Raw genomic sequence first — 27,199 nt, 5'->3', positions numbered from 1 at the left:
ACTTTCAATATTTGTATTAAAAAAACGGAGTTTCAATTTTTGAAATGACATTTTTCTCTAGGTACACTTAATTATGTAGCCCTACTATAACTGCCATGTAAAAACCAGTTTCTATGTTTTACTTATGTTTAGAAAAAGCGTCTTCTGTGTACTTTTTCTCAGTTTTAGCTAGTATTATAAAGGAAGATTAATTTCATTATATTGAAACTGAATTGTTTATCACAAACATTTTAATTTTATTATGTGCTAGGATTATTTTGCAGTAATTTTATTTCAGGTTAAGTTGGAAAAAAGTTTTCTAAATTCAAATCATGTAACAAATTCATTCACTTTTCATCACATCATTTAAATGGTTATTTTCTAAAAACTTTAATTATGTGCTCATATGATTGATATATGATTAACTGTGCTAACTGATGAACATTATCTAAAGGGTAATTTTCCTTACTGTAATTTTATAGAACAGTTTGCTTTTCTATGATTTGAACTTCTTGTGTGCCCCATAATAATATGTTCCAAGGTGATATGTGTAAAAGGACTGCATGATAAATGTGAAAACCAGTTAAAACCAATGAATGAGGTGCTATAAAAATTTAGAAGTTTGATGACTGATATATTTCTGTATGAACTTTTTTTGTAAATTGCCTGTATTATTTGCTCATTAGTAGGATTGATAATTCTAATTAATTAATGTGTGAATGTTAACACTATCCACAGCACCAAAATATAGAAAGCTGCAACTTCATATAATAGTTCATTCTTTTTAAAGACAGTTAAGTGAGTCCTGTATGGCTTGTTATCCTAATCACAGACTCAATAAAACAAAATAACTGCAATGAGTGCTTCCGTCAGATTAGATGATTTTTTTCATCTTTCAGTTACATAGTATAATAATAATTATAGATAATTATTTTTGACTGGTTGCTAATAAGAACATTTAAGTTTGGTTTATGTGCAAGTGATGATGATGTTATGTTGAAATATACTTTATAGAATGTAAAAATTAATATATTATCATTATACTATACTGCATATTATAATTTACTAAAGCTGTAAAATTCAAAATGTTTATTGAGAATTTGACTTATGCCTAGATAAATTGGAAATGATCATATGTTAAGTGATCAAATAAGAAAATCCTTAAGAACAATGTGGAAAGCTCTGAAATAATTTTCTTCCAAATGGAAATTTAAAATAAGTATGAAAATCATATTTACTTTATTCTGTTAATAAATAACGTGTTTGTTTAGTTTTGGGGTTAGGTACTTCTGAAAATATCAATTATATTATTAATTATTTTCCAGCATAGAAATGCTCTATTTTACTCAGTTTAGAGCTAAACAACAACAGTTGTGTTTTTTTGTGTTTGTTTTTGTATAGAAGTTACTTTTTTATTTACATACATACTTTTGACCAATTTGCTTATCTAATTAATCAGAATTAGGGAATATTAGACCTGTGACAAGGTTTGTATGGGGAATGGCACTGTAGAATCCTAATAGGTTTGATTGGTTGCACAAGAGCTATAAGCAAACAAATGCCCAATGTCTCTTGAGCAGAAAATTTAAAAGAGTAGAGCAAAAGAGTAGAGAAATTTTGTGAGTTGCTGATATAAATACACAACATTGTTAGAGCCAGGAAAAAATAATTTTAAAGTTAATTATGCTAAATCAAGCAAAAAGACAAATTCTATCAAGTTAATATCTGAAATAAATTAATGGCTAATTATTCAGCTAATTACATGCTTAATAAAGATAAATTCTGTAAAGATTTACCAAATGCTCGTTTTAGATATCATGCTTTTGGGTAATGACTTTGGTACAGATACTGTCTTTTTTTAAAGATAAGAATAAAATATATAAAAGTACTAGTTACTGTTAATATTTTCTTAAAATGTTTTATATATTTTAATTGAAGTAAAATTGTACATATTTATGGGTAACGTGATGTTTTGACCCATATACATATTGTGTAATATTTAAATAAGGGTGAGCATATCTGTCTTCTGAAATGTTATTAATGATAAAATCATTCAAAATCCCTCTTCTGGACTGGGAATGTAGATCAGTGGTAGAGCCTTTGCCTAGCATGTGTGAGGTCCCTGGTTCAATCCTGAGTAAAACACCCCCCCCCCCCACACACACACACAACACACTGTTCAAAATCCCTCTTCTACCGTTTTTGAAATATGTAGTACATTATCATTACCTATTGTCATCATATTGTGCAAAAGAATACCAGAACTTATTTCTCCTGTGAGTGAGTACCCATTGGTCAACTTTTACCACTCCCCTCTTTCCCTTGCCAGCCTCCAGTTAAAACTATTCTACTCTCAACTTCTGAGATCAGTTTTTATATTCTATATATATAAGTAGGATCAAATGATGTTTTCTTCTCTGTCTGACTTAATGACCTCTAGTTTCATCCATTTTATACCAATACTGAGCTTTTTATGACTGCATAATATTCCATCACATATATTGTTTACATGCTTTTTTCTTTATCCATTCATCTGGTGATAGACACTCAGGCTGTTTCCATTTCTTGGCTATTGTGAATAGTGCCTTAATAAATATGGAAGTACAGATATCTCTTCAACACACTGATTCTGTCTCTTTTGGACACAAACCAACTAGTGAGATTGCTGGATCATATGGTGTTTCTATTTTTAAGTTTTTGAGAAATCTCCATATTGTTTTCCATAATGATTGTACTAATTTACATTTCCACTAATAGTATGTAAGAGTTCCCTTTTCTCCATTTCCTTACCAACCCTTATCTTTTGTCTGTTTGATAATAGCCATTCTAACAGGCATGATGTCTCATTGTGTTTTTTTATATTGATATAATTTATTAAGGTGTAATGGAACAATTAACCTACTAGTTACATATTTATTTCATTGTATGTAATAGCATAATCTCCAAATTGATGAAAATAGAAAACAGCATTTTAGACTCAAAGGAGGTTTTGAATCTGTAAATCTGTGTGAAAAAGGCTGAATGAGAAACTGAATTGAAAATGATATATAATCTTAAATTACAATAAACATGCAAATGTTTTATCTCTCAATAACTCATTAATATGGTAAAAGAGTTTCCTCAAAATTACTAAAATTTAAATTACCTAAAATATGGTATAATTAGATTGTGGTTTTGATTTGCATTTCTTAGATGATTTGAGGGGCTGAGTGTTGTTTTCATATATCTGTTGGCTATTTGTCTTCTTTTGAGGAATTTCTGTTTAAATTGATTGCAGGTTTTTCAATGGGTTATTTATTTATTTTTGCTAGTGAGCTTTTGGAGTTTCTTATATATTTTGTATATTGATCACTTATCAGATGTATGGTTTACAAATACTTTTTTTCCATTCTGTAGGTTCTTCCTTTATTCTGTTGTTTCCTTTGCTGTGCAGAAGCTTTCTAGTTTGTATAATTCCATCTATTTTTGCTCTCATTTTCTGTGTTTTTGAGATCTTAACCAAAAAATATTTGCCCTGAAATATTTACTCATCTTTTCTTCTAGTAGTTTCTACTTTTTTTTTTTTTTTTTTGGTACCAGGGATTGAACTCAGGGGCACTTAACCACTGAGACACATCCCCAGCCCTATTTTGTATTTTTATCTAGAGACAGGGTCTCACTGAGTTGCTTAGTGCCTTACTTTTGCTGAGGCTGACTTTGAACTCACAATCCTCCTGCCTCTGCCTCTCCAGAAGCTGGGATTACAGGCAGGTACCACCATGCCTGGCAGTAGTTTTTACTTTTTAGTATTGCTTTAGAATTTAGAAGTCTTTAATCCATTTTGAGTTTGTTATTATATATTGGAAGAAATAGGGCTCTAGTTTCACTCTTTTGAATATGGATATTCAATTTTTCCAGCACCATTTATTGAAGGGACTGATCTTTCCACAGTGTATGTTCTTAGCACCTTTGTTGAAGATTTGTTGTGTGTGGATGCATGGGTTTACTTCTTGGCCTAGTGTTCTTTTCCATTTGACTATATGTCTGTTTTTATACCAATACCCAGCAGTTTTGATTACTATAACTTCATAGTGTATTTTGAAGTCAGATAGCTTAATCTTTCCTGTTTTGTTCTTTTTGCTGAAGATTGCTTTGGTTATTTTATTTTTTATGGTTCTATACAGATTTTAGGATTTTTATCTATTTATTTATTTATTTTTGGTGAAGAATGTCACTGGTACTTTGTTAGGGATTGCCTTATGTTTGTGTGGTATGGACATTTTAATAATATTTGTCCTTCCAATCCATGATCATAGGATGTCTTTCTATTATGGTTTTTTCTTGTTGTTGTTGTTGTTGTGTGTGTCCTCTTCAGTTTTTTAAAATCAATGTCTTATAGTTTTCATTGAAAAGGTCTTTTAAACATATTTTTTAAAAATTTTAATTAATTGGCTAGGAAATCTGGATTTCTGACTATCATTTGACATTTTTAATGAATTATTTTGTAAGTTAGAAATCTTTCACTGGCATATACCATGATATAAAGTGTTCATGTCACTATAAAATTATTTAAACATTTAAAGCTTAGAAATGTAAATGAAATTGATGGTGAAGTAGATACTACAGCCAGTTTTGTGTGTTTCTTCAGCAAAAGTTAACTGAGCATCAATTTTGGGGAAAGACATAGTGCTAAGCTGTATTTAAACCAGAAAACTTCTTTTATATTCAGAATAGTTCTTCTTTTCATAATTACCATGTAATAAAATTTATTCCTAATATGTAGCTTTAGGTTTATATAAAGATCATCCCAATCCCCATTGGGATGATACGGAACTGTTGCATCATCCCCCAAACTCCTTTGTTCTGATCACCTTTAAAATCATACCTTTGTCCATCCTTAATCCCTGAAAACAACTGCTCTGTTCTCCATTACCATAGTTTTGTCAAATGATAATTTATACAAAAATATAATGTTATAATAGAACCATATAGTAAACTTAGGATTGACTTCATTTACTTAGCGAATGTGAATGCATCCAAATTGTTGCATACATTACAGTTTGTTCTTTTTAAATTGCTTGGTAGTATTGCATTGTATGAATGAACCACAGTTTTTTATTATTCAATAGCCATAGGACAGCAGGTAGGTTGTTCCAGGTTTTGACAATTATAAATAGAGATGTTATAAACATTTATGTGCATATATTTTTTGTGAACCTAATTTTTCATTTTTCTAGGGTAAATTCTCAGGAGTGGGATTGCTGGATCATATGGTAAGTGTCTATTTAACTATATAAGAAACTCTCAAATTGTTTTCCAGAATGGTTATTTTCTTTCTATATAGTTTTGAAAGTTCTTTATATATTTTTGCTACAAGTTCTAAATTAGATATATGATTTGTAAATATTTCCTCTCAGTGTGTAGCTTGTGTTTAATTATATTAACAGTTTTTTTCCTGCATAGCAAACATTCTTAATTTTGATTATGTCCAGTTTCTCAAAAAAAATTGTTTAATGGATCATGCTTCCAAAAGCATGTCGTATGGAAGAACTCTGCCTTACCCTAGGTTATAAAGATTTTTTTCTATGGTTTCTTCTAAAAGTTTTATAGTATTATGTTTTACATTGAAATTATTTACTTTGTATTGATTTTTTAAAATAAAGTGTGAAGTTTAAGTCAAGACCCATTATTTTACATAGAGGTTCAAAGTTTCAAGTACATTTTGTTGAAAACTGTGTCCTTTCTCTGTTGAAATGCTTTTGCAACTTTGTCAAAAATTAATTGGATATATATCTGTGGATCTAGTTTTGGATCTTCTGTGATGTTCAGTTCATCTTTAATTCTGCCCTTTTATCAGTAGCCCTTTTTCTTGTTTGTTAGAGTTTTATAGTAAATCATAAAGTAGGATATTGTGAATTCTTCAACTTTATTGTTATTTTTCAAAATTGTTTTACCTATTGTAGTTCTTTTTATTTTCCATATAAAATTTAGAATGAACCTGTTTGTATTTGCAAAAATTCTGTTGGGATTTTGGTTGGAATCATATTAAATCTATAGATCAACTTGGAAAGAATTGAAAACTTTACTTTGCTGATTTTCCAAGACTATAAGCATGGAACATCTTTCCTTTTATTTAAGTCTTTGATTTCTCATCATTATTTTGCAGAGTTGGCATTCAGAATATGTATGTTTATTTAGAATTATACATAAGTATTTTTTTCTTTTTGGGGAGAAGTTATTGTTGAACACTTTGACTTAAAATTATATATTGTTAGTATTTAAAAGTACTACTTTTGTTTTGATTTTATATCTTGTGATGTTGGTAGTACAAGTCTTTGATATATTTTGTCATTTTATCCCCAAGTATTTATATTTTTAATGAAATTGGTTTTTGTATGATCTTGCATGCTTACAATCTTTTTACTGTCACCTTCTAGTAATAGTTTTTTTGTAGATGTCACTGAATTTTCTACTTAGATGGTCATCGTATCTGCAAATGAAAAGTCTTACTTCTTCCTTTTTAATGTAGATATTTTTCTTTTTCTACTTCTTATGATATTGCACTGGTTAGCAGAAAAACATTCAATCTTTCACCTGTGTGATGCTATTTGTTGATAGTTGTAGCATTTTTTTTAAAAAAATATTTTTTAGTTGTAGATTGATGCAATACCTTTATTTTATTTGTTTATTTTTATGTGGTGCTGGAGATTAAACCCAGTGCCTCATGCATGCTAGGCAAGTGCTCTACCACTCAGCCACAACCCTGGCCTCAGTTGGAGCATTTTTACTGAAGAAGTTTTCTTTTATTTCTAATTTAAAGATAATTTTATCATGAATGGATGTTGAATTTTATCAAATGCTTTTTCTGCATTATTTGATATTATCATGTGTTTTAAATGTTTAGTATTAATTATAAGTTATTGAACCAATCCTACATATCTACAGTAAACCTCACTTAGTTATGTTGTAATATTCTTCTTATTGCTGGATACTATTGGTTATGATTCGATAATAGGTTTTGAGATTATTTTGGGGGGGCTTCTGCTTATGAAGGATATTGGCTTGAAATTTTCTTTTTTTTCTGCTGTTATTGTCTGTTTGGGGTATTAGAGTAGTGATGGCCTTTTAAGTTCTGTTCTGTTTTCTGGAAAATATTGTGGAGAATTAATATTATTTTTTTAAAGAGAGAGAGATATTGAGATTTTAATATTTATTTTTTAGTTTTCGGCAGACACAACATCTTTGTTTGTATGTGGTGCTGAGGATTGAACCCAGGCCGCACGCATGCCAGGCGAGTGCACTACCGCTTGAGCCACATCCCCAGCCCGAGAATTAATATTATTTTTACTTAAACATTTAGTAGTGAAACTATCTGGGTAATGTTGTGAAGATAATGCAAAAAGTTACCATATGCCCCACACCTACTCTTCCTTACTTTAATTAATATCTTACATTAATAGGTCTATTTGTCACAACTAATGAATCAATATTATACATTATTAATTATTATAATTATTTATTAATCAATTATTCAGATTTTCTCTCTCTCTCTCTCTCTTTCTTTCATTGAGGATCTCATCTAGGAGACCACCTTACATTTAAGTTGTCATGTCATTTCTCTTGACTCTTACAATTTCTCAGACTTTTCTTGTTTTTGATGATTTAACAGTTTTGAGGCGGACTGGCTAGATATTTTATAGAATGCCCCTTACCTGGGATTTGTCAGAGGATTTTCCTATATTTAGATTAGGATAATGGTTGTGTCATTGGTTCCCCAAATCATCTCACATTTGGTGTTTTGCCAAGAGAATCAGCATATGATCACGTTCAGTTGTGTTTTATTAAAGTGAAAGGATACAGATTATTATTAGCTAAAGGAAAATGTACATGGGGCAAAATCTGCAGTAAGCAAGCACAGGATTTCAAGAATCCTCTTCCTGTGGAGTCACATAGAATGTGCTTAAGTTTTCAAACAATATATTGTGAAAGGTTTTAAATACCAGGGAAGTTAATAGACTTAGCACCTATTGGGAGCTGGTCATGTAGGCACCTACTGCTTAGCTAATACAAACATTCAGATTCCTGAAAGTAAAGTAGGTGTTCAGTATAAATTGCATTGCTTGTACAAGCAAATTAGGTGCATTGAACCTCTCATCACTTATGGTGGGAACCCTCCCCAAATTTAAGGTCCTGAATTAAGGGCAGATCTGGTAAGTGCAGATAGGCCTGTTGTATTAATTCCTCTCTGAATATGGAATTTTAGGAGGAAGACCACTGAGATAAAATGCCATTGTCATTACTTTACAAGAACACATACTATCAACATGATTTAGCACTGTTGATGTTAACTCAGAAATGTTTTATAACAGAAAAGAATGCTAATTAGTTTTCTATTGCTGCTCCAACAAATTACCACAAACGTAGTAGCTTAAAACAACATATTGTATCATGTTATAGTTTGGAGGTCACAAGTCTGAAAATGGGCTTTATGGAACTAAAATTGAAGTGTTGGTGGGCTGCACTCCTTCTGGAAGCTCTAGGGTAGAATCTGTTCCTTGCCTTTTCCTATTTATAAATTTTGTCCTTATTCCTTGGCTTGTGACCTCCTTTTAGCCGTGGCACTGCTCCAAATCCTGATTTCTTTTATCACATCTTCTTTCTGACATTTAAGGCCTTTATCATGACATTAAACTCATGTGGATAATCCAAAGTAATCTCCCCATTTGAGGTCCTTAATTTAATCCTGACTGCCACATCCCATTGGCCATTGTAAGGTAACATATTTACAGGTTTCAGGAATTAGAATATGGACATCTATGCAATGGTAGCTAGAGTCATGATTCTGCTTACCTCACTTTATTATATGCCAGATATTTTGCTGAGTGCTTTATTTCATTTAATCCTGTCACCATTTTATGAGATAATTTCTGTTATTATCTCTATTTTATAGATGCAGAAATTGAGGCTCAGATAGGTTGAATAATTTGAATAATGTGATAACATATCTAGGTCCCAAAGTTTATGTTCTTAACCGTTAATCTACATCCTGTTGAGAAAGTTTTTTCCCCCATTTAATTTTTCTTTGATGTTTCAGAAAACATTTTCTATCATATACTTTTATTCTTTTTCATTATTTCCTTCATTTAACTAATTCTCTTTTGGTAGTTTACTCTTTGCTAGAAATTGCGTCAATGAATGAAATATCATCCTTTCCCTCACAGACCTTTGAGTCAAGGAGGATGACACATGAATTTCAGTGATCATTTTCTTGTGCATTTGCATAAATGCCATATTACAGATAACTTTGGCTAATGTTTACTTAATATTGGATTGCTTTCACCAAGACCTTGGGTTGCAACTGAGAGTTTTAGAGCAGTCACAAAAGATTAAGATTGATTGGGAGAGGGTAGGGAAAACATATAGAAATGGGAAAGTTGATTACAGACAAGAGGGAAATAGTCAGTTTATAAAGAATTATGATGTAATAGTTAGAAACTCATGTTAGATTTTGAGGATACTGTGTAGCTTCTAGAGAGTTCTGAGAAGCACCAATCCCAGTATACATTCAGAAGTCAGTAAACCTCAGAGGTTTAATTGGACAAATAAATAATGTAGCCAATGCTCCAGGCATGGTAAATGATTTGAGAATAAAGGCTAACAGTAGTTCTTAACCCTGATTTTGAGATGAAATCTCTTCAGGAGCTTGAAAAAATCCAGTACTCTAGGCTATATGAGATTATGCTTTAGTTGTCTATGTTGTGTGTGTGTGTGTGTGTGTGTGTGTGTGTGTTTGTGGGTGTGTATACATGCGGCAAGTATACACACATACATACACACATACAGTAGACATGGTATGAATATTTATGTCCGAATAATATTTGGTATGTTCAGATAACTTTCCTTAGCATGGAATTGAGAGAATGAGAATTTTGATTAGGAACAAGGGAGAGGAGAGCAATAGAAGGGAGAAGGTATGGTGGTGAGAGTGATGACAGCAAGTTAGTTTTGATGAGCATTACCGTATTCTAGGTACAGTATAAAGCGTTTTACTGATATTAGCTGATTTACATGAGCTATTCTGTCACTAGAACATAGAGAAGCTTTGAGAATGGCAAGCTTTGTTAGAGGAGAGGCACTGTGATCTCCTCAGTCACTGCGAGTGGAGAGAGAGAGAACAACAGAGATATACAATATCTTCTGCATGTGCTGTGGTTCCAATGTGTGACCTTCAAACTTCTGCTGTTCCTAATGAATAGTTTGAAGAGGTGGGGTGCTTAGGCCAGGAGGGCTCCTTCCTTGTTTATTGGAATAAGGTCCTTATAAAAAGGCTCCTTGCAACATTTGGCTTGCTTTTCCCTTGACCTTCCACCTTCTGCTCTATGAAGCAACAGAAGGAAGGCCCTTATCAGACTAAATGCCAGTGTCTTGATCTTGTACTTCCCAGCCTCCAGAACTGTGAGAAAAATGAATTTTTATTCTTCATAAATCACAGTTTCAGATATTCTGTTAGAGAAGCACAAGTGGACTAAAACACTAAGTTTGTGTAAGGATAACTTGTTTGGGGATGGAAAAAATATTAGAATAGTCAGTGAGCTAATCCCAGAATGATATGGAAAGCTGAAACCTATCCTTACAGGACGCAGCTTAGTGTACAGGACACAGCTTAGTGCTTGCTGTGTTTGATGAGCAGAACTAGGTAATAACTTCAGTGCTTTTGACCTTGTGTGCACCAAGAAGACTATTTTCTTGTTTTTATTCTAAATCTTCACATTTAGCTTTATTTACAAATAAACAAGCAAAAAAAAAATCATTTCTTTTTCTCCCTCATTGTTCTGTTACTGCACTTGTACATTTTTTAAACCACTTACTGACAGGCACCTCCTGTCCTGTTTGGATCTCCTTAAAATTTGCCCCATGATGAGATGAAAGTCCCACCTATTCTTCTCACATGTGGAGGTCTGACAATATCAGCTTCCACATGCCCCCGAAATGGGGAGTGCCTAGAAGCCTGTCTGTGTTTTGATGTAACCAACTGTAATTGGTATTGCCTGGGCTTTCTTTTGTAAACTAATATTTTAAAGTTGATTTTTAATTTTAGAAACAATATGAAAATGTGGCAGTTTTGCAGACAATGCAGAAAACTGAATATATCATTTTAAATTATCATTTAAATGCCTATTTTAAGAGAGTGGTTACTTATTCAGGGGAAGAGGATGTGATCTGGGGTGCTATATGGAGGGCTATAACTCTATTATGTTTTATTTCTTAAACTGGGCAGTGTTATCACAGATGTTATTATTTGGTTCATTTTGTATGTCTCTAGTAGGTAATAAAACATTGAAGATTCAGTTATAAATTATACCATTCTAATAATGTCATTACATTTTTATTCATTACTTTGCCACAGAGTCTTAGATAGCTCATTGGTGGGTTTTTTTTCTTCTTTTTATAAAGCTTGAGGGGAAATAGAGATAATATAGGCAATTATTATTTTACCTAAGAAATTTAACTTCTAAATAATACTTTTCTAATATGCCATCAGAATAAAAATTGAATATTTCATAATGAGTGACCACAAATTTCCACTAAATAATGATTATCTATGCTACACTAAATGTGCTAATCAGCTCCTGAATTCTGTGATTTTATGAACTGTGCTTATTTATAAAAGTTAAATGGATCATCTTCTTTTCCAACACCAGAGGGCACCAAATCTCCTCTAGGACCAAAATAATCACAACATTTCTTTCCATCAAAAAAATTCATATATTGGGGTAGAATATAGAATGGTATATTTTTGAGTTTCTTGAGAGTTTACAAAAGAGATTTTGTGTGTTGTGAGAAGGAGTTTTCAGAATTATAATAAGGTGTTCTCTTCCTGCCATCAGCTAAGAATCCATCAGCACTTTTGCTAAATTGTTTTTCAGAGACATTTGTTATGTGTTTGTTTTGAGAGAATGAAACAGCTACCTTGGGTTAATACTTGGGATAACATTTTTAAGGATCTGTAAATATGTTTATTCATTCTGTTTTTAAGTTTCAAGTGTCATGTGCAATTTAGGCAAGTTCCCTAAATTCAGGATGTAATCATTGATAAGTGTTGTGCTTCAGTGTAGAATATTGAGAGTGAAATGATATAGCCAGTAGGTCACAGAGCACCACTCATACATTGATGTTTAGCAGAGCTTATTAACTTGCATTTGATAAACCATCCTTCCTTCTTTCTTGAATAAAAGGGGTTAGAAAAGTTACCAATACGCCAGCCAATGATTTCTTTTCATTTACTATACTTTTTTGTTCAATTAAACATTCAAAGATATTTTTACATTGTACATCAAATTATTTCTGATTGTTGGATTTTCCTTCTATCTCCAGCCACAACAACTTGTAATCTTTTTAGATTTTCTTATCATTAGCACATACAAATGAGGCAACTTCTACTGTAAAACAGCAGCGTAATCTAATGGGATAGATACCAAGTATGTGTTTTAAGAAAATGAAGGTACTAGCTTCCTCTGTATATATAGATGGTGCACTTGTTTCCTGGTGCTGCTGAAACAAATTACCACAAATTTAATTACTTAAAACATTAATTTATTCTGGCTGTGGAGGTCAGCAGTGAGCTCAAAACTAGTATCACCAGGTTAAAATAAGTTTTGTTTGTTTGCTTGTTTGTTTTTTTAGGCTGCATTCCTTTCTGGAGGCTCTTGAGCAAAATTTGTTCTCATGCCTTTTCTACCTTCTAGAGTTGGCCCACCATGTCCGCCCTTTCATCTTCAAAGCCAGCAATAATTGCTGGAGTTTTCCTCATGATGCCATTCTCAGGTTCTGACTCTTCTAACTATGTCTTCCTAATTCAAGGACTCTAGATTACATTAGGCCCACTGAGTTAATCCATGAAAATATCTTTAAGGTCAGCTAATTATCAACCTTGATTCTGCCTTATTATGATTCTCATAATTGCCCACTCCCATTTAACATGATCACAGGTTCCATTTAATAGTATGTGGGCATTTTGTGGGGGAGGACATTATTCTGCCTACATCAGGCCAGCCTTGAAAGAGAAGAGATAACTATCTATAGGTCTTGATGGCTTCTAGAAAAAAAAAAATGGGTGTTTTCTCCATTACTCACTTATCTTTTTACAAGGTTCTGAAAATAAGTGTGTTTTCTGGCATAGCTCATTAAGTATTCACCATTAACATTATAATTTGAAAGAAATGATTAAAGTCTTGATCATTGAGTCTTGCCAATGTAGGATTAAAGACAATTATGTTTGAATGAGGGATCTGGATCAGGAAAAGCCAGAGGCATAGGTATTGTTTGAAAAGGTGTAGTGGGCCCTGAAGAAAGCCAGAGCTGCCTGTGGTAAAAGATATAGGCAAGACTGACCTGGAGTCAGGTCTGAGTGAAGACACTTTAGACGATAAACCACATCGTATTGATACATAAATAACTCTTAAGTAGCACAAGGCTGTGCTGAAACCTTCAGACTACAAGGGTCCATTTCAATCCATAGAAATATTAACAGCTATAAACCAGAGGTCTATTAATGGTAAAGGTGATAGCTTTCACTTGGGCTGCCTACATGTTTCATCTGTTATATTTGTTTATGAGCCAATTATCCTAAAATTCCAGTTTTCCTTGTATTCTTTTGAGTCAACTAAGTGTCATAGGAAAGACACTCAGTTTCTTTTCAGATAGTATTTAGTTCATGAGAAATAGATGCCATAAATTTGCCTGAGTTTGATAAGAGTTGAACTCTCATTCAATTATACTCATTGGTTTTATAGGTCCTAAAGCAATATGCTAAGTACAGAGACTATAATTTTGAGTTATCCTTTAACTAATAATGGTTTGGGGGAATAGTGTATATTGCAACATTCAAGAGTTTCTTCTTACTTAGGAATGAGTTGCCAAATTCTAGTCTACCAGCAAACTCTGGAACATTCCTTGTAGTTCCTTACTTTCATGCAGTATCATAATCTAGCCTAGATTAGATTGAACATGTTCACTATTTGAGATTAATCTAAAGAGGAAAGAAAATAGAGCATATCCGAGCTCTCCAAGAGAGCAAAAGCCTTTACAACTAAAGGAATACTTCATTTTATTGCATTTTGCTTTATTGCACTTTGTAGATACTGCATATTTACATGTTAAAGGGTTGTGGTAGCCCTGCGGGAGTAAGTCCATCTGTGTCATGTTATTGGACCATGTGCTCACTTGTGTCTCTGTGTCATATTTTGGTAATTTGTGCAACATGTCAGCCCTTTTCATTATCATTATGTCTATTATTGTGATCTGTTATCTTTAATATTACTATCAGAATTCTTTGGGGATAAACCATTCCCATATAAAGCAGTGAACTTAATAAATGTACATGTTCTGACTTCTCCACCGACCAACCACTCCCCCATCACTCTCCCTTTACTTGGATGTCTCTATTCCCTGGGACACTAAAGTATTGAATTTATGTCAATTAAGAACCCTACAATGGCCTCTAACCATTCAGGTGAAAGAGTTGCACATCTCTCACTTTAAATCAAGAGCTAAAAATTATTAAGCCTAGAGAGGAAGGCATATTTAAATCCTAGATAGGCCAAAAGCTAGGCCTGCCTCTTGTGCCAAATGGTTAGCCAGGTTGCAAATGCAAAGGAAAAGTTCTTGAAGGAAATTAAAAGTGCTACTCCAGTGAACACACAAATGATAAGAAAGCAAAACAGACTTATTGTTGAGATGGAAAAAGTTTTAGTAGTCTGGATAGAAAATCAAACCAGCCACAACATTGTTTTAAGCCAAAGCTTAATCCAGAGCAAGGACCTAATTCTCATCAGTTCTATGAAGGCCAAGAAAAGTAAGAAAGCAGCAAAAGAAAAGTTTGAAGATAGTAGAGATTGGTTCATGAGGTTAAGGAAAGAAACCATCTCTATAAAAATAAAGTACAAAGTAAAGTAACAAGTGCTAATGTAGAAACTGCAGCAAGTTATCCAGAATATCTAGCTAAGAAAATTGATGGATATGACTACAATAAAGAAGAGATTTTTCAGTGTAGAAGAAACAGCTTTACTTTTTAAAAAAAAATTAATTCCAATTCATTATACATGATAGTAGAATGCACCTTGATACATAATATGTAAATGGAATATAATTTCTCACTCTTCTGGTTGTACATGATGTAGAATCCCACCAGTTGCATAGTTATATATGTACATAGGGTAATGATGTTTGATTCATTCTGTTCTCCTTCCTACTCTACTGCCATACCCTCTCATTATTTTACTCCCCTTTACCTAAAGTAACTATTCTTCCAAAGCCCACCCTCGCCTTACTGTGATTAGCATCCACATATCACAGAAAACATTCAACCTTTGCTTTTTTGGAATTGGTTTATTTCATTTAGTGTGATATTTTCCAACTCCATCTATTTACTAACAAATGTCATAATTTCATTCTTCTTTAAGGCTAAGTAATATAATTTGTTTCTTGTTCATTCATCTGTTGAAGGGCCCTAGGTTGGTTCCATGGTTTAGCTATTGTGAATAGAGTTGCTATAAACATTGATGTGGCAGCATCACTGTAATATGCTGATTTTAAGTCATTTGGCTATATTCTGAGGAATAGGATAGCTGTGTCAAATGGTGGTTTCATTCAAAGTTTTCTGAGGAATCTCCATACTGCTTTCCATAATGATTGCACCAGTTAGCATTCCCACCAGCCATGTATGAGTGCACCTTACCCCCACATCCTCGCCAACATTTGTTGTTGTTTGTATTCTCGATAATTGCCATTCTGTCTTAGGTGAGATGAAATCTTAGAGTAGTTTTGATATGCATTTCTCTAATTGCCAAAGATGGTGAACAGTTTTTTATATATTTGTTAATCAGTTGTATATCTTTTGTAAACTGTTAAGTTACTTAGCATTTATTGATTGGGTTATTTGATTTTTTTTTTTGGTGTTTTTGAGATCTTTATGTATTCTGGAGATTAGTATTCTATCTGAGGTGAATGTGGTAAAGATTTTCTACCATTCTGCAGGCTCTTTTTTCACATTATTGATTGTTTTCTTTGCTGAGAAGAAGCTTTTTAGTTTGAATCCATCCCATTTATTGATTCTTGATTTTACTTCTTGCACTTTAGGAGTTTTGTTAAGCAAATCAGATTTTAATCTGCCATGGTGAAGATTTGGGCCCACTTTTTGTTCTGTTAGGTGTGGGGTCTCTGGTCTAGGGCCTAAGTCTTTGATCTACTGTGAGTTGAGTTTCATACAAAGTGAGAGATAAGGGTTTAATTTTATTTTGTTACGTGTGGATTTCCAATTTTTCTAACACTGTTTGTTGAATAGGCTATCTTTTCTCCAGTGAATGTTTTTGATGCCTTCGTCTAGTGTGAGATAACTGTATTTATGTGGGTTTGTCTGTGTGTCTATTCTGTACCATTGGTCTATGTGTCTGTTTTGGTGCTAATACCATGATGTTTTTGTTATTGTGGCTCTGTAGTATAATTTGAGATCTGGTATTATGATGCATCCTTGTTTCATTTTCTTGCTAAGGATTGCTTTGGATATTTTGGGTCTCATTTTTCCAAGTGAATTTCATGATTACTTGGAATGATGACATTCTTCTATGAAGAATGTCATTGAGATTTTAATAGGAATTGCATTAAATCTTTATAACACTTTTGTTAGTATGGCCATTTTGACAATATTAATTCTACCTATTCAGGAGCATGGGAGGTCTTTTCATCTTCTAAAGTCTTCTTCAATTTCTTTCTTTAGTGTTTTGTAACTTTCATTTTCGAGGTCATTCATCTCTTCTGTTAGATTGATTCCCAAGTATTTTATTTTATTTTTTGAGGCTATTGCGAATGGGGTAATTTTCTTAATTTCTCTTTCAGTAGATTCATCACTGATATATAGGAATGCGTTTGATTTATGGGTGTTGATTTTAATCCTGCTACTTTGATGAATTCATTTATGAGTTCTAGGAGTTTTCTGTTGGAATTTTTTTGGATCTTTTAAATATAGAATCATGTCATTGGAAAATAATGATAGTTTGAGTTTTTCCTTTCCTATTCATATCCCTTTAATTTCTTTCTCCTGTCTGATTGCTCTGGTTAGTGTTTCAAGGATGATGTTGAATAGAAGTAGTGAAAGGGCATCCTTGTCTTGTTCCAGTTTTTAAAGGTAATCCTTTTGATTTTTCTCCATTTATAATGATGTTGGTTGTGGGTTTAGCATGGATAGCTCTTACAAAAGTGAGATGTGTTCTTACTACCCCTAGTTTTTCTAGTGTTTTGAACATGAAGAGGTGCTGTATTTTGTCAAATGCTTTTTCTGCATCTTTGGAAGTAATACTATGATTCTTATCTTTAAGTTTATTGATGTGATAAATTACATTTATTGATTTCTGAATGTTGAACCAACCTTGCATCCTGGGATGAACCCCACTTGATCATGGTGCACTATCTTTTTAATATGCTTTTGTATATGATTTGCCATTATTTTATTGATAATTTCTGTGTCTATGTTCATCAGGGATACTGGTCTGAATTTTCTTTGATATCTCTATCTGGTTTTGGTATCAGGGTGATACTAGCCTCATAGAATGAATTTGGAAAGGTTCTCTCCTTTTCTATTTTATGGAATACTTTGAGGAATATTAGTGTTCTTCTTTGAAGGTCTTGTAGAACTTGGCTGAGAATCTGACTGTCCTTGGCTTTTCTTGATAGGTAGGCTTTTGATGGCGTTTTATATTTTATTGCTTGAAATTGATCTGTTTAAACTGTGTATGTCCTCCTGATTTAGTTTGGGTAGGTCATATATCTAGAAATTTGTCAGTGTCTTCAAGATTTTCTATTTTATTGGAATATAAATTTTCAAAATATTTTCGAATTCTTTTCTGTATTTCAGTCATGTCCATTGTGACTTTTCCTTTTTCATCATGTATTTTAGTAACTAGAGTCTTCTCTTTTTCTCTTTGTTAGTGTGGCCAGGGGTTTATCAATTTTATTTATTTATTCAAAGAACCAGCTTTTTGTTTTGTCATTTTTTGAATTGTTTATTTTGTTTCAATTTCATTGATTTCAACTCTGATTTTAATTATTTCCTGTCTTCTACTGCTTTTGGTGTTCATTTGTTCTTCTTTTTCTAGGGTTTGAGATGTTAGGTCATTTATTTGTTGATTTTTTTTATTCTTTTAATGAAAGAGTTCAATACAATGAAGTTTCCTCTTAGTACTGCCTTCATGGCATCCCAGAGGTTTTGATACATTATATCACTATTCTCATTTACCTCTAAATATTTTTTTCATTTAATCCCTTATTTATTCATTATTCAATAACATATCATTTAGTCTCAAGGTGTTAGAGTAGCTTCTGTTTTTATTCTATCTTTGATTTCTAATTTCATTCCATTATGATCTGATAGGATGCAGGGTATTGTCTCTATTTTTTTGTGTATTTTCTAAGAGTTGCTTTATGGCATAATATATGGTCTATTTTAGAGAAAGATCCACGTGCTGCTGAGAAGAAAGTGTATTCACTCATTGATGGATGAAATATTCTACATATGTCTGTTAAATCTAAATTATTGATCGTATTATTTAGTTCTGTAGTTTCTTTGTTTAGTTTTTGTTTGGAAGATCTATCCAGTAGTGAGAGAGGTGTGTTAAAAGTCACCCAGTATTATTGTGTTGTTGTCAAATAGATTCTTGACATTGAGAAGGGTTTGTTTGATGTACATAGATGCTTCATTGTTTGGGGCATAAATATTTATGATTGTTATGTCTTATTGATGTATTATTCCCTTAAACAGCATGAAATGTCCTCCTTTGTCCCTTCTGATTAGCTTTGGCTTGAAGTCCACTTTATCTGATATGAGGATAGAAACCCTTGCTTATTCTCGCCATCCACGTGAGTGACATGTTTTTTTCCCATCTTTCAGTCTTACTCTTAGAAGAGTATGCCATCTAGGATTTTCATAACCAGAGAGTTTCACAGCCTAGGTTCAAATGATAGGCTTAACCTTTACTAATATCCCTGGTGAGTTTAGGCTGCAGCCAGTGCTTATTGACCACTCCAAAAATGATAGTACCCTTAAGAATTATTCTAAGTCCACCCTGCCTGTGCTGTATAAATGGAACAATAAAGCCTGAGTGACAACACATCTGTTTACTGCTTTATTTTTGAAGTATTTAAAACCCACTGTTGAGATCTGATTAGAAAAAGAAATATTCTTTTCAAATTATTACTGCTCATTAACAATGTATCTGATCACCCAAGAGCTCTGATGGAGGTGTATAGTAAAATTACTGTTATTTCATGCCTGCAACTACAACATCCATTCTGTAGCCCATGGATCAGTGACTAATTTGACTTTAAAATCTTATTTAAGTAATGCATTTTTAAGATTATAGCTGACATAGACAGTGATTCCTCTGATGGATCTTGGAAAAGTAAATTGAAAAACTTTCAAAAAGGATTCACCATTCTTGATTTAATTAAGAACATTCCATTATTTATGGGAGGCTACAAATAAAATAAACATTAATAGGGGCTTGAAAGAAGTTAATTTCAATCCTCATAGATGATCTTGAAGGCATTAGGAAGAAATTGGAAGATGTAACTTCAGACGTGGTAGAGAAATAGCAAGAGAATGAGAATTAGAAGTGAAGCCTGAAGATGTGAATGAATTGCTGAAATCTCATGATAAGTCTTTAATGGAATTAAAAATCAAAATTATGTATTGCATTACATGTAACTCTGTATTAAATGTATGCAATATTTTTACTAAATCAAAAATCCCCAATTCTGCTATTTATTAGTGGTGTGATTAAAAAGAGAAAAGTGTAAGGCCTTTTACATACATTATTTCTAACTTGTACAGTAACTCTATCACACAGTAATGCTTATTTTATAGATGAGAAAACGAAGACCCAGGGAGATGAACTACTCTAATCCAAGTTGTGGTAGCAAGTCAAGTGATAGTGTTGAGATGCAAAGAAACATTTTTTTTAATATTTTAAAATTATGAGCCTAATAATATGTTACAATTGAATAATATTTTAACTTTGACACAAAGGATTTTATTGAAGTATAATCTACAAAGGAGCTATATGAAGCAGTACAGGCCTTTTATCATAACTAATAAGTGTGTAGATTATTTTTTATCTGTAAATACATTATCATGTCCTTTTAAATCCTACCACCACTCCTCCCACTTAGAAATTGATACTTACCAATGCAACTCTTCAGATTAGTGCCTGTCAGCTGTATTTAGCAGGGATCTGTCTTACATCTGTGGATTGCTAGTATGTGTCTTCTTTTGAGTCCATCTCATAGAAGATTCTTGTGTGTTGTTGCTTTGTTTTTCTTTATAAGATTAAGCTCTTTCATTTATACTTCTTTATATATATGGATCTGTACATGTATGTAAGAGTTTCTGAATATCTTCCCATATGTTTCTAATGTTCTAATATTATAAAATATTTACTTTGTAGGTTGTGTATTATGTAAATCATAATTTGCATAGTTCAGTTTTCATCAAGCATCTTACTGCTAAAGAAGCAAAGTATAGGCTGGGATTGTGGCTTAGCGGTAGAGTGCTCACCTAGTATGTGCAAGGCTCTGGGTTCAATCCTCAGCACCACATAAAAATAAGTAAAATAAAGGTATTGTGTCCAACTACAACTAAAAAATAAATATTTTTTAAAAAGAAGCAAAGTATATTGAAAAGCAAGTACTATTAAAATTTTACTTTCAAATAAAATTTCTTTTTAGTATATTTCTGACTTTTATTAAGATATGAACAAATCTTTTTAGGGTTATTATCATTTATTAGCATTATCTCAGGACTGAATTTGTTCTTTCTGAAAAGTGGCTATAGGAAGACTGTTAAAACTTTAAGGTTACTTCAGATCTGAAAGGTGATATTTAGATAACTGAATGATGTAAGTTGTTTATTATTGTTGAACTGACAAGAGTACTTCTTCTCAATGAAATAAAAATATTCATTGTTGTTGTATAATATTAAAACTGACTCAGAAAGATAAAATCTGCATAAAAATTAACTTCAGAAATGAAGCTTGGAAGTTCTATTAAGGGACAGTTAATCATTGTGGAGTTAAAGACATATATATGTGAATCTGTGTTGTGTCTCAGTACAAAAGTTTTCTTATGCAAAAAAGAGCATTTTCCATGAGTTATTTGTCAAGTACTTTAATGATAGCTTGAAATTTGAACTATTGTCACCCCTGAACTTTATAAATAAAATCAGCATTGCATCCTTGTAGGTTTTAAAAGACCACTTTATTCTGTATAGCTGTTTTAAATTTGAAACAGTTACATATCTTTTGATAGTTCCAGAGCACCCAAATTAACAAATACCTTTGTTCTTCATGCTTACGGAATTTAATAGACTAGATTTAAAGAAAAGTACATCCAAATCCTAATTAGAATAAATTATACTCCATGTATAATTTTTGGCACAGAGGTTGGCATTTCCGTAGTAAGGGACCCTCATGTTCTTCTATTTTGTTTTCTTTTCATATTTCCTTTGACCTTTATGCCCTTTTAAACAATTGTATTTTGCTAAGAACATTTAACATGAGACCTGTTCTCTTAAAATTTTAAGAATAATGTACAATACATTATTGTTGACTGAAAGTACAACATTGTACGGTGAAACTTTAGAGCTTATTTATCTTGCTTAACTGAAACTTTATAGGCATAAAGTAGATTTGTAACACCAAATTTTCCTCTCCCCCAAGCTCCTGGAAATTACCATTCCACTCCTTGTTTCTGTGAATTTGACCTCATATAAGTGTAATAATGGCTGTATTTGACTGGCTTTTTTCACTTTAGCATAATGTTCTCAAGGTTTGTCCACTTGTTGTATATGACAGGTTTTTCTTCTTAAAAGCTCTGTGGTATTTTATTAGATGTATATACCACCTTTTCTTTATCTATTCATCTATTGATGGACATATCTGTTATTTCCATATTGCCTAATGTGAATAGTGTTGCAGTGAACATAGTAATGCTGATATCTTTGTGAGATTCTGATTTTAATTCTTTCAAAAATATAAACACTTAGAAGTAGGATATTGTAGTTCTATTTTTAAGATTTTTGAGGAGCCTCTATACTGTTTTCTATAGCAGCTGAACTATTTTGCTTTCCCTTTGACAATGTGCATAGGTTCCCCTTTCTCCACAACCTTACTAACACTAGTCTTTTTAGTTTTTTGGTAATAGCCATCCCAATACGTATGAGATAAAATCTCATTGTGGTTTTCATTTACATTTTCCTTGATAATTAGTGACATTGATCATCTTTTTAGGTACTTGTCAGTCTTTTAATTTTTCTATGGAGAAATGTCTGTTTAGTCCTCAGCTCATTGTTTAATTGGGTTACTCATTTTTCACTGCTGAGTTGTAGGAGTTCCTTATATATTTTGGAGACTACCTCCTTATCAGGTATATGGTTTGTAAATATTTTCTTCCAATCTGTAGGTTATGCCTTTCACACTCTTGATTATTTCATTTGTTCTACAGAAGCTTTTTAGTTTGAATAGTTCCAGTTACTTGTTTTTATTACCTGTGCTTTTGGTGTCGTATTCATTAAATTATTGTCAAGGAGACCCTGATGTTTGAATTATTCAAATTAGCCTCCCCCCATGCTCAGCTACTTGAAATATTTAAAGTTTTAAAGGTTAATCTTATAATGAGGCTTAGTAGTTTATGAGTATTTTATTTGTTTGATTTTATTTTAGAAAGTTCACCATTGCTTCTTCTATTAGACAAATTTTTAAAGGAAAGTGAGTATAATTTTGACCCATGTACTATAATTCTCCCAACAGAATCCCTGTTGTGGAGACTTTTTAATACTGTAATTTATGGCTTGCTACTCAAAATGGAGTCCATAGACAAAGGTCATCAACATTATTTAACAAATTATTAGAAGTATACTATCTTGAGTTCCCTTTTCCCTATGTAATCAGAATCTGCATTCTCCAAGTTATTTATATGTTCTTCAGTGCTTGATAATTATTACTTTTGTTTCCTGGTGTTACAACTTTATAGACAAATTTCTTTGTTTGGGATAGTAATTGCTTGCTTTTACTGTATATTACATTTTCGTGTCAGTAAATATTGCCCGTTCTTTGCAAAGTTTGATTTTTTCTTTTTAATGTGTTTGATTCAAAGCAAGAATAGTCTATAGTATAAGGCAGTTGTCTTTTAAAGTATTGTTCCTCATTTGAGTTAAAAGCTGTTGTATTGATTGTGGCATTTTAGAGCTAGTTGAATTATTAATTTGGTTTCATTTGATAAATAGAAATATTTTATAAACATGGTGCTCTGTCTTATAAACATGGTGCTCCGTTATAGGTCTGATATCTTTCTCTTAAAGATGTGTTAGTACTAATGAATATTTTATAATCTACTTGCCTGGATATGGATAAGTAACTATAATCTTAAAAACAGGTATTATTTTCACTTGAAAATGCTTACTTTTAAATTTCTCATTTTAAGTAGAGCAAGTCTGCATTTTTCAAATGAGAAATATGATAAAAGTTCCACTTAGATTTTAATTGTGGAATATAATACAGTACATTCTTAAATATTACCTTTTCAAATCTTACATGAAATGGCTATAGTACAGCTCATCCATATACAGGTATCCTTCAATATTTAAACCTGTAAACCAAATGGATTTGAATACACTTTCAGAGATATACATTTCCTCTGTGTATTCTTGCTCCTAACTCTTTGCACTCAGTAACCAAGTAGAATTGAGTAGAAAGAGATACTTGTATTATTTTCCACCTTAATTTTTAGCACAATAAATACATATAAAACTAAAATATTTAGTAGCGTTTCCAAGCTTACTTTCTATAAAGTGTTAACTATTTTTTTTCATAGTATGATGTATATAGAAATACTCAACAGACTGTATCTTGGTTGGGTGGGAACTGGGAATTGAATTCAGGGGCATTTGACCACTGACCCACATCTCCAGCCCTATTTTGTGTTTTATTTAGAAACAGGGTCTCACTGAGTTGCTTAGTGCCTTGTTGTTGCTGAGGCTGGCTTTGAACTCATAATCCTCCTGACTCAGCCTCTTGAGCTGCTGTGATTACAGGCATTAGCCACCATCCCCCCACCTCTATCTTATTTTTAGAGACTTAAAATACAGATCACAATAACAAAGGCTCCAGTGGATCCTCTGTGATGTAAAATTGATAAATTTTGCTTTATTTAGCATTTCTAGCACAATTATATAAGAATAATTAGGCCATATGCTATAATAATGAGACACACTGTGTTTATGATAGAGCCTCTAAGAGCCTTAACTAGTATGAATTTCAGATTCCTCATTTCTAAACTGAGTTGATAGAATGAAACATGTTAACATACACTGGAATACCTGATAAAGTCATCAGTTTTAACTTCTCAGAGGAAGCATTGTGACAAGGTTACTTCAGAACTTTTAACCCATGATTATTTCTAAAAGCAGGGTTTATTACATCTTTTCTCAATACTTTCCTGATGGTATTAATCACTTGTTCTTCATTCACTCTGCTGCACTACACTGGCCTCTTCACCATTTCTTGAGTACACTAAGCACTTGTTGTTCCTTCTGCCCTCAGTGCTCTGTCTTCAGATATCTGCATGAGTCTTTTACCTCATTCACATCTCTACTCAAATGTTACTTCCTTGACATTACTGGGCAACCTTGTCTAAAACAGTGACCTGCCTACCCTCACATACATTCTGCTTTCTTATTTATGTAGTTTAAGTTTTCATAGTACTTACTGCTAACTAATATATGTTTATGTTATTATTTCTCTATACCCACTAGACTGTAAACTCCACAAGAAAAAAAAAAGGGGGCTTTTTTTTTGGTTGTGTTTACTGCTCTATAAACAGGAGTTTGGTAAAAATGAATGATATTTTATTAAGTAGTTTTAAATTAGATTTTTATTTGTGGCTCTCTCAGAAGTGTGTTTTTTAACATATACATAGTTTTGAACCTATATCAAATTAATTGTGGCAGATATTGTAATTGTGGCAAATACCATTCACTAATTTAACACTTCTTTCTAGCATCATTCTACCTTGCATACCTCTACTGCAGAGGACCTGCCCCGACAAAAGACAAATAAATAAGCCTTAAATATTTTACTAATTTTGTCAGTCTCCCCTTGTAGCGAGGACTGGCTGTATGGCATGATTCAGGTCAATGAGAAATTAGATCTATCTCTGAGGGCCTTTTGGGAAAGGTTTCCCTTGTATGCAAAATGGACAGATGTACTTGGTTCAGGCTTTTCTTCTTGTTGTAAACAAGAACACAATGTCTAAAGCTATGCTAGCCATCTTGCAGTATAAGTACTCAGTCTTCCTTCATAGTTGTTTAGGCAACATATAGTCAGTCATTCCATTTATTGCATTGAAAGCTTATCACACAGCTCAGAGCTTGGCACACAGTAGAAAATTCTTTCCTATTGTAACAACTATTATATTAATTATGCCTTTGAATGTTAAAAAATAAGAACTAGTCATATTATAGTGTTTTAAACAACCAAAGAAACCTAATTCTAATTAACTTTTCATTTTAATTACCATTTTAAATTTTATTGTTTTTTAAATATTTGTTTGCTTGATTGTTTTGTTCTTATTGATTATGATGTTTTTAATTCTATGCAGTAACAATATTCTTAAAAGCAAAAGCTTTTTTAAAAAATTAGAACATTATAATTATATACAGTAGTTGGGTTCACTTTGACAAAATCATACATGCATGGAATTTGATTTCAGTCCATCCTTCTATCTTTTAATCTTCCTTATATTTAAAGCGAAAGCTTTTGATTTGTAAGAACTGAGATATTTGACAGAAGAAAAATTGGGGGAATGGAATCCAAAGATAAAACCCTGAAGAATTTAGATGTGAACTTTATGCCAAAAGCAGTGGAAAAGACCTGTGGTTGATATAGAAACTCATTTTCCTTGTACTTAGAGGACAGATAAGAATAGTCTTGCACTAGAGGAAATAGGTCTATTCCACATCTCTCTTTACCTTGAGATTTGGGAGAAAAAAAGCAAGTCAATGAGTAATGGTGTAGTAGGTCCTTCAAAAAAGGATCCCATATCTTTTTCAGTCTGGGCATTGATATTAAGAATGGGATAGGGTAGAAGAATAATAGAACGTTCAGTGAGAACTGATGAAAGTAGAGCTGTCTCTCTTCTGAAATTGGGATACCCTTCATATCCTGCCCTTGGACATCCAGAATTCTATGTTCTGTGGCCTTTAGATGCTAGGCTTGTACAAGCAGTTTTTGGACTTTCAGCCTCACATTGATAGTTATGTCCTCAGCTTCCTTGGTTCTAAGATTTTTGGACTTGAACTGAGCCAGACTACCAGCTACCCTGTTTCTCTAGCTGGCATATGGTCTATTATGGGATTACTCAGCCTCCATAATTGATGGGAGAAAGAAAGAAAATGCAGTAATAGGATGGTTAGATACTAATGAATTTCCCTTCACATCTCTCTATTTCCATCATAGGAAGTAATTTTAAGTATACCAAGAAGAGACAATTTAAACAGAAATTAGAATAATTTCCTTTACTTCATTTCAAAGCAAAAGAAGAGAATATTTTTGAAATTGCTAAAGCAAAGGCTCAAACATTAAGATACATTAATTACAAAGATTAAGTTTGCTTTAATCATGGACCTTGAGTTCAGTTTCAAAGGGACATATATATTTATGTCACTGACAGTTCAGGGTTCATTATGTATATATATATATAACAAAAGATCATTTAAAAAAAAGAGGTTAGAAGAAAAATGGAGCAAGATGGCAGAGTAGGACTCTCCAGTAATCTCCCTTTCTGCCACAGAAACAACTACCCACATGCAAAAATACCTTCATAAGTGCTAAAGAAATTAAGTGAGCAATCACAGTACCCGGTAGTAGCACAATAAAAAGATTCATTGAAGGTACGAAGGACCATTTTACATTACCTGTATTACTGCATATTTTCAAATAATCTGTCTTCAAGTTCAGATTCTTCCTTCTTTATTAATTCTGCAGTTGATGCTTGCTTTCTGTTATATGTGTGCCCATCTTCCCTTAGCTCCAGGCAGCATAGCATAGAGAAAGAGAACATTTGCTTGTAGGAAACAGAAGAAAGTGAGTACAACATGTTACATTAGATCCCAATACTGGGCCTATCACAGTGATACTAA

The 27,199-nt window shown here is 32.5% G+C and overlaps 1 protein-coding gene across 1 annotated transcript in view; it reads left to right on the top strand.

Moving 5' to 3' along the window:
• Positions 1-27,199, top strand: part of Rnf180 (ring finger protein 180) — a 220,515-nt gene that overhangs the window by 46,504 nt on the left and 146,812 nt on the right. Inside the window, exon 5 of the mRNA XM_027951641.2 lies at positions 5,196-5,231. Coding sequence (XP_027807442.2) covers positions 5,196-5,231 — 36 coding nt within the window. The remainder of the gene's footprint in view (positions 1-5,195; positions 5,232-27,199) is intronic.

The sequence above is a fragment of the Marmota flaviventris genome, chromosome 5 (genome assembly GCF_047511675.1).
Source record: "Marmota flaviventris isolate mMarFla1 chromosome 5, mMarFla1.hap1, whole genome shotgun sequence".
In the NCBI taxonomy this organism is placed as follows: domain Eukaryota; kingdom Metazoa; phylum Chordata; class Mammalia; order Rodentia; family Sciuridae; genus Marmota; species Marmota flaviventris.
This window is presented reverse-complemented; position numbering and strand designations above follow the sequence as displayed.